The 9,301-nt window shown below is 48.6% G+C and overlaps 1 protein-coding gene across 1 annotated transcript in view; it reads right to left on the bottom strand.

Moving 5' to 3' along the window:
- The window catches only part of CSMD2 (CUB and Sushi multiple domains 2), a 571,413-nt gene that overhangs the window by 279,478 nt on the left and 282,634 nt on the right, over positions 1-9,301 (bottom strand). The window contains exons 12-13 of the mRNA XM_025041387.1: positions 4,487-4,574; positions 3,682-3,806 (exon numbers count right to left, since the gene is read on the bottom strand). Coding sequence (XP_024897155.1) covers positions 3,682-3,806; positions 4,487-4,574 — 213 coding nt within the window. The remainder of the gene's footprint in view (positions 1-3,681; positions 3,807-4,486; positions 4,575-9,301) is intronic.

Raw genomic sequence — 9,301 nt, 5'->3', positions numbered from 1 at the left:
ATAAATATAAATATAAAATATATATATAAATAAAAACACACACATATATTCATACAACAAATACTGGATTTCTCTATAAAGAAAAGCAATAATGTATTGCTTTCTGTTGATTATCTACTCTGTGGCTCAGTAACTGTAAGTACTTCATCTGGGGCTGGTACTCAGTCCCTATCCTCTGTCAACACCAATTTGTGGTCACCAGAAACCAGGTCTCCTGGTTGTCAATTTCTTCCTCTTCACTCCATTAGGAGTTTACAAACATGATTCCCCGAAGCCTCAGGAGTTCCTGGAAGGTGGCTTAGGGGCCTCTAACAGTGGTAAGGAGGGGGCCACTCCAAACCCCCTGCCCCTACTTCAGTGAGAGATATTCCCCTTGCATCTATTTTATTTATTGGGCTTCTGTTAAAGCTTATTTTAAAATATTGAGCTCCATGTATAAAATAAGTCCGAAGAGCCCTACATTATACTACTCGGCCTCTGTTTGGGGCTGAATAGAATTCCTATAACAGTATTTCGGTTGTCCTGAATCCCCTTGGAAAGATCAGAATTTTCTAGGAGTCAAATTAGAAGCTTATTTCTTTGGGTGGGAGGGAAACAAAAGAAAGACCTGTGAATACCTGATTTCAAATTCCAAAATGAGGGCACAGTGCCATATTGTTCATTCATTTCAATCACCGATTCATTCAGGTCGTCCTCAAACATTTGTCAAGAACCTATTATTTGCCAGGCCTCGTGTTTTAGTGTAATTAACTGTGTGGAAATGAATATTTAAAATCAAATCATAATTTAAATGCATTAGAGGTAAAATAATACCACTATGTATGGTGGCGAATTCTTTTTAGAATGTGATCTTTCCGTAATCTTTTTATTAGCAGAGCCATCCTGGAATTCAGAGTTTTGTCCCTTTTTATTCTTAAAATGAGGTTTGCTTAAACTCGAAGTAAGAGATTTTAAAAAGAAAAAACTGTCAAAACTGCCAAAATAAAAGAATCCTTGAATCTAATATCTATCTCAGCCTTTGACCTTCGGGGGAGCCCAGGACAGATCTACCAAGTCCAGACCCAGGAGCCTCCCTCACAATGACCTATGGGAGAGAAAAAGGGACAGAGACAGCGAGACAGCGGCAGGATGGTAAACCTGGACTGAGAGTCCCCTCTACACCACAGTGAGGGCTGGTCACTTGCAATAACATGGTTTATTTAAATTTTGCATCATTAGGCAGAGGAGGTTTTGTTTTCCCCAGTTCACAAATGAGGGCCCTGAGGCTAAGAAAGAAGAAGGACCCACCCAGAGCCAGTAAGCTCTCAGGGGGCAGAGTTGTGATCTAGATCAAAGTCTGTGTGCCTCCCAAACTGTGATTGCAATATGACAGGGCAAGACAGTGAGGGAACAGGTTTCTAAAAGAACCACAGCCACTGGAGGCTGTGGCTGAGCTGCCAGGCTTCGGGAAACTATAAGGCAACAGGGCTGAGCAGTTTAAACCAAACATGTGTGCACATAAGCCTCACAGACACACTGGGATGTTTCTAAAAGGGTGCTTTCAGGTCCGCTACCTCGCCTAGTCCTCGCCGTTAATATCATTAAGTAATGTTCTATAATCACTGGCTTTTAGCAGAGAAAAAAAGAGATTCAGAGAGGTGGAGAAACTGGCCCAAGGACAGCTAAAAAGTGGTGATAGCTGCATTTGAACCCAATTCTGCCTGGCTCTGTTTGCCATGATTTTTTCCCCACTTCGCAGTGGCAGAGGACGGAAGGAGAATGGATATGAAAAAGCTTAGTCTTATGCTTAGTTAACAGGATGGCAGAGAACTCAGAGGAAAGTGGGTCAAAAACACAGGAGGGACTTGAATGGGGCATACAACACGTCTGGAGAAAAAGAAGAGGACATCACTCCACTGTGAACTTCCGCCCCCCGCCCCCCAGGCATATTCATGGAAACAACCCCATTACTAAGAAGACAACCTTCTGCTGATGGAAAGAGATCAGATCTCACCACCATCTAAAGGCTTCGTTATTCTAGCTCCTTAGAAGGAATTTTAAAATAACAGATTAGCACAGGGTCCTTTGGTCTCCAGATTTGATAATTTTATGCGTCTATACACAGCTGGCATCTGGCTCCCTGGAATCAGAGTGGTGTGCTATTCAGTTATTCATTCGTGCAGTCGTCCATTCAACACGTTACTGAATGCCTACTATGTGCCAGGCCCTGTTCCAGGCAATGGGCAGAACAGAAGGCCTTGCACGATAGAGTTTATATTCCAGCACTAGGATATTTGTTTTGCCGAACACTCCCAAATTGAAAAAGTGTTTCCAAATACACGACTCCATTTGACCTTCAAAGTAACACAAGATGGATAGGTAGGTGCCATTATCTCCCTTTACAGATAAGAAAATAAGCCCAGGGAAAATCAGTGATTTGCCAAATTGCCCATGGTCAGGTGGTGGCAAAGCTGATAGAGAGTTAGACCCAAGAATTCTTCTTTTGTTTGAGTTTTGGAAAATACTAGCTAAGTGGAATCTTTGACATAATATAGCTTAAATTAGTGGGAACTCAAACTACATTATTAAATGTAGATCATGGCCACTTCAAAGTTGAGTGGGAATGAATAAATCTAAGGCTTATTTGAAAGATGTGAAAGGTATGTTCATGATCCTCTTCCAGATAATTTATCAATACATTAAAAAAAGGAAGTGGGTCTCAGCTCCAACCTTGTTCCTTCCTCAGTGTAGTCATGATCAGGGTTTTTTCCTGGACTCCTTATCTGCATGAATTTCATTGTGGTACATGTGCCTGGAGAGGGTCAAAGAATCTCCTTCTTAAACTGGAGGGATCCAGAATGTAATTTTATAGTGAGCAACTGCAGGCTTTGTTTACAGACTCCAGACAAGCGTTTACTCTTGCACCAAGAACTGAACCCTGGTTATGTGTACAAACAATGGAAGATAAGAGATACACACAGAGTGTAAGAAATTACAAGTCGTCTCATGGTGCCAGGCGGGTGAAGCCAGGGCCTTCTCTACCACAGAAGCAGCTGCTGTCCTGTCCTAACGATGAAGTACACTCATGTCTGCTACTTAAGGATTATCTGGGGGATGGGGGCTCAACCAGCTCAGCCTTGGTCCATGTGATTGTATCTGGGGATGTGGGTGGCATGGCCCTGGAGAACAAGATGCCCACATGTGGGGTTAGGGCCGAGGAGCCTTTGAGACCATGGCCCACGTATTCTGCTTAGCTGAGAGCATCTTCAGAAGTGCGGATCTTATTGTTGAGTATGTGGAAAGAAACCAGGGCACTGAGATTCAGAGTTTGGATGTGTATGTGTTACAGTGGAGGGATTAAAGGTGACATAATAAGGGTGAATTCCCCTCCTGTCTAGGTGTCGTTGTGACATCTGTGCAATGAGTTAGCAACCTGCTTCCTATGTGGCTCCCCGATTAGCCTGTAAGGTCCATGCAGGGCAGGGGCTATGTCTCTCTTCCCCACCCCTGGATCACCTCATCCTAGTATAGATCTTGATATACATAAGGTGCTAAATAAATGTAAGTTAATTAGTAAATGAATGCAGAATCTGTGGCCTGGGGAGCCGTGAGAGTGGGGCGAACCAGTCTGGGGAGCTAGGCTCTGTCCTCCATGCCCAGCCCAGCTTTCTGGGCAGCTTCCCTTACCCGGGGCACCCTCACCTCGGCAGACAGGCCTGTGGTCGCTCCAGGCCGCAAACATGTCGCTCACTTTCATACAGGTGATCCGCTTGGACCCTTGCAAGTCATAGCCCTCGTTGCAGGTGAACTGGACGCTGGATCCTAACCTGGGAGACAAGGTGTGTTATGAGCTCGATCTCTGGGTCTTCCCAGCCTGCCCCGCACCCTTCCTGGTTCCACAGAGAAGTACCACACCAACCTTACTTCTTCTCTGGCCCTTAATCTCTACTCTATTTTATCACTTAAAATCTCCATTGGAAGGAACTTCTGCTTCTTCATTTTTTTTTTTGACCACTGAATGGTTTTAGGATGGAGTTAAAAGGTAACTTTGTGAGCAAAACAGTGATCCTCTGAGATAAGTATCAATTAGGACAGCTAAGGGTGGGTGGAGGACACACATAAACTTTACTAAAAATGGAGGATTTTGGAGAGATGCCTTGATAATTAAAACTGCAAAATGCACCATCTTGGGACCCTAGGGTCTCCTAGATTGTTGGAGGCATGAGCTGCCTGCTGGCACGTCATCACTGATGACAGCAGTCCTCTGTACCCTGAGTATAAGTTTGCTGAGTAACGCTGGCAGTCTATAGCCCACTCTGGCATGGGCACCATTCCCAGGACTGGACTGGGAAAGAATGTCAAAGGCCATGGCTCTTTTCTAGAAAGTGTCTGTTCCTGTACCAGCACCATCCTCTTCATTCTACCTCCAGGAGGGCCAAGCCCTGTCTTCGCCCCAACAGTCTACCCCACCCTTCTTGCCATCAGAAAGTTCCCGAACAGATCTTACCTGAAATCCGAGCCTAGTCTTTTGCCCCTTTCAGGTATGCCAGGGTCTGGACACATATTATGCCCTTGGGACACACCAACCTGAGTTACTACAAGGCAAAAAACAGCACATACAGAGATGGATAATCACAGGAAGGCCCCAGCCCAGGCAGCGTCTTGGGGTGGGAGGTGGATGCAGGGACTGAATTAGGCCCTGCTCTCTGGTGGGGACGTGTGGGGTTGCTGTGGTCCGTTGGGTTTGGGTTTCCTGAGTGTGCAAGGTGGGGAGTTGCTTTTGACAAATCCCTTTTGTGGGCCAAGTCCAAGTGAAATTCATCAAGAGCATGTGGGCTCAGAGGCAGGCACCCCAAACCAACAACCGCTCTGTTCCCTCACCCCACACCAGCGACCAGAGGTCAACAGCGTACAGCACCCAGTGAACTCCCCACCCTGAGTTTCGGATCTGGGGGTGGCGACTCTAGATGAGATGAGCGCCCCCAACCTCACCCCCAAATGGAGATATGACTCAAAGAAAGTTAAATAAAAGTGGATGTGTGATCAGAAACGGTAAAGAATGTAAGAGAAATCTGTAGTGTGAAGGTCAAAGCAGGGACTTAGATCGAACATGGCTATTTCTGCTGAGAAACCTCTTCCCATCAGACACTTCTCAAGCCAGAGTGGGTAGTAACCCAAGCACCTCTAACCCCACCGCCAGTGACTCCGGCCAAGGGTACCAAGCAGAGATGGCACCCGTGGTCGTTCTGGCAGGTGGTGCGATACTCTCACACTTGCCAACACCAGACTCCTATTTACAAAAACCATGTGCACAGCCATCTTGGCTAAAGGAGGGGCTTGGTAAGGGGGCAGCGCGCACACACAATGTTCATTTTCTCCTGTCTCCAGTGGGGTGGGGTGGTGGTGAAAACCTTCTGGTCCCTGCTGGTTCATTGTTCTCGAGAGATGTTCACACTCATGAGGCTGGAACCCCCTCACGCCTCTGGATTCCTGGCTGTGCGGATGACCAGGAGCTGGGGCCAGGCAGGTAGCCTACCCAGAAGCGTACCGTCCAAGGCCTCAGCAGTCCCAAGATCCCAACAGCACCCTCGAGACGAAGGATGACAGGGCGTCTAGAGCAACATTCCCTGAGTTGGCCCCTTTCCGCCCCGCCCACTCAAAGTCCCACAATATGAGTAACATGTTCCATCACTCACTCACCCACTCACACATTCCCATACATGAGCACACAACGAGCATCAATTGAGCACCTACTGTGTACATGACCCTATTTTAGATACCGTGGGAGATGCCAATGTCAGATGTCAGATATGACTTCTGTCTTCAAGGAGCTCCCAGTTGAGTGAAGACATGAAATAGGGAAACGAACTGAAACCACAGGGGGAAGTGATGAAGGATGCAGCTACAGGGAGATTCAGAAGGAAGACCCATCTCATATTGCCGAGAGAAGCGTGAAAGGCTGCCTGGAGGAGGTGGCATTCAACACGGACCTTCTGAGAGAGTAGGATCTAGATGCATATGGTGGCAGAGAAATGGCAGTTCAGGCAAACAGACAGGCACTGGGAGTGACGTGGAAACATGGAAAAAGACCTGGGGTTGCCCAGTGTGACCAGAGTAGGAGGGAGAGTGATGAGTGACATGGAAGAGCAGAAGGCGAGGTTTCAGAGGTCAGACTTTTACGGGGTTGGAGTCTGATCCTGAAAACGATGGGGAGCCACTGCAGAGTCCTGAGCTGGGGAAGGGCATGGAGGATCTGGACTGCTCACTGGGAGGCCAGTTACTGCAAGATGAGTTAGGAAGTTTTGTGATTGTCCAGGTAAGAGACAATAAGAGCCTGGGAGTGGGGACTGACATGAGGTAGCAGCAAAGACAAAATCACCAGGGCTCATGGACGACTAGGGTGTGGGTGTGGGAGCAGGGGATTTCCTGGCCTAGGGACCTGTGAGGAGTCCTATTTCAGACTCACTGAGTCTGAAGCTCATTTCTGCAGTTAGAAGACTGGTGTAGACTCTGTTCAAACCTCTAGGTATCCCAGGGTGTGGCTGGCCAAGGGAATCTGAGGATTTGGACATTCTGCACGCTCAAGCCAGACACCTGGTGTCCTCTTGGTTGTGTGGCAATGAGCCCAGGCCTCGTGGGGAGTCTCCCTTTCTCCAACATTCCACACTGCCAGGTTAAATCCAGCCACTCCCACCAGACGCTTGTCCCCTACTTCCACCCCCTTCCTTGCCAAGTCTCTACCTCCAAAGCTTTCACATTCTAAACCTAGCAACGTCACCACCCCCACCAGTCCAGGACTCTCTAGGCCAGGATGACAAGATGGAAATGCCCTGTCCAAAGCAGAGCAAGCTCCTGCCTCCCAAAGCCTCAGTGTTTTGCAAACGATGGGAAGTAAGGAGATAACTGGGGTCCCCAGATGCCCAGGGGGATGGGAAGGAGAGAGGAGCCTCTGTTCTAAGAAAATGAGGTCAGTCCTGAGTTGTACTTGTGGTTATTCTGTTGGTAAGCCAGCCTCATGGTGATCCATCCCTACCGAGGACTTCTCAGCTAAGCTCCCACCTTCTTTTCTTTAGGCTCTGCCTACTCGACCCTGCCCACCGACCACACCCACCCCAAAGTCCCTGCCCAACCACCGCATGGGAACCACACAGCCGCCTGGTAGTATGTTAACAGTGGAGAGCAAGGTCCTGCCCCCTTTTCTTGCCCTCTCATTCAGTACCGACACCGCCCAGTAAGCAGACAGAGCAGAAGGCTGAAGAATGAGGATGCAGCTGGACGAGAAGGGGGAGATCATGGCACAATCCACCCACTGAACCACAGACCCCCGACGTACAGAGCAAACCCACTGCCTCCCCTTTAATCGGCCAGCCTGAAGTCAGCCTCAGGCGCCATCCAGGAAGTTATAAGCTCAGCAATAAGCTGCTCACACCCCACTGGTACCCAGTCTTTCTGGGAGGACTGACCAGGTGACAGCAGCCCCATGTGACTTTCAGGCTTTCCAGGAAACAAGCAAACTTAAGTACTAGGAAGCAGTTTACTGCCTGAGTTACAGAGACAAGAGGCTTTCCGCCTCTCTTTCATTCCAACCTCCCCTGCCTAATCGAAACCAGTTGCTTATGTTTGTAGCATTAATTTGCTGTTGGCTACAGAGGGAAGGAAAAGAAGGGAAGGTGAACCTTATCCCCACCCCTTGGTGAAGAAGAAGCCGCAAAATGCTCAGAAAGGCAATTCCTTCAACCCAAAGTGGAGGGAGGCACAGACACGTGGATGGTCAGAGCTGACGGCTGGCGGTCCATGGTACCCATAGATCAACAGGTGAAGGCAGCAAGCAGGGTCCAGTTTATGTAAGTGTGGGCCACTCCTCCCCAGAAATTCAGAGCATCGGTCCACAGGCAATTTGGGCAGAACACAAAGGGCCAGACACCTGCAGACATTTGGTTACCTGTCTCTGAGGCGGCTTAAGTCACATACCCATCCCTTGTTAAGAAATCTCATAACAGAGACCAATACCTTGTTATAAAGAGATATATATTTTTTAAAAGAATTTTTCCATCGTTTCATTAGAATAAGGTTTCTTCACCCTTTTGAGGGAGTTCTGGGCACTTCTGAGTAGCTAATGAAAACCATGGACCCTCTCGCCCACAAAATGCACCCACAACATCACATGTAATTTTTACCAAGTTCATGGACTTCCTGAAGTCCTAGGTCGAGAAGGCCCAGCTTAGGTTCAATGGTATCCTTGGGAGGAAGGGAAAGTAAGGTTTCGCATCCCCATTAAACAGATGTGAAAACTGAGACGTTAGTACCTGGGGTGACATGGTTACCTGAAAACACAATGGGATAACAACTTGCTCTCCCAAATCTGGGCCATTTCCTTAAAGTTTGCCAGTGGCTCCAGGGTAAACTCGGAAATTAAATTGTGCCTGTCTTAGTTCTTCTGTGGCTACAGAAAGAAAGAGGGCCAGGGCCACAGTTCGTGCCTTCTCTGCAGACTCCTGGCCTAACTCTGAGCTCTCCTTGCTCCCTGCCTCTTCCCCTGGTCCCCTTCGCCAAGCACATATGCGAGGCCTCCTGGCTGTCCTCTGCCATCCGGCTCCCTCAGGCTGCAGTGACCAGAGACAACGGACCCCAGAGTCAGGGAGTGGTGTCCCATCTCGATTTGATGACTAAAAAGACCAGAGAAAATCCCACACTCAGGCTTAGTTCTGTTGAGGCTCAGGACCAAATGGCCTCTCCCCCCACCCAGCTTCCTGCTGCACTCGGCGCCGAGCTCTGCAAACATGTGCGATACCACGTGAGGCTCACTGTCTCTCTCAGGAAGTATTTCTAGCATCTCAAAAGAAGTGAGCACGTGGAGGTGAGATGGAAAGAGAGGGTCAGGAGGGAGGAGAGAAACAGAGGGAGAGGGCAAAGCAGAGAGGGTGAGGAGGAAGGAGGCTGGGGAAAGTGGACGGAGAGACCGCAGGATGTGAAATGCGGGAGGCGAAGGAAGGAAGTAGCGGAGACGGTAAGTCAGAAGGCCGGTCATTCGGGGACCGAGGAAGGCTCCCCGCACGTACCTCCAGAACGAAAACAGAAGGATTCTCGGAAACGTCTCCTCTGCTTTCAGAGTGGCCCAGAACCTTCCTGAGCGGCCCTTCCTGTGCTCTAGCCCCAAAGCCCCTTCGTACAGGCTCCAATCAGGTGTTTCCGGAGTGACCTTCCAGCTGTTCCCCAGCATTGGATGTCCCCTTTTTAAGCTTTCAGACACTAATAGCAGAAACATGTTCTCATAGACATAATCCTCCCCGTGCCCAAGCAGAGAGCCCAGCACTGCCCCGCC

The sequence above is a fragment of the Pteropus alecto genome, unplaced genomic scaffold (assembly GCF_000325575.1).
Source record: "Pteropus alecto unplaced genomic scaffold, ASM32557v1 scaffold39, whole genome shotgun sequence".
Lineage (NCBI taxonomy): Eukaryota > Metazoa > Chordata > Mammalia > Chiroptera > Pteropodidae > Pteropus > Pteropus alecto.
Note: the sequence above shows the minus strand (reverse complement) of the source record. Positions and strands in the feature narration are given on the sequence as shown.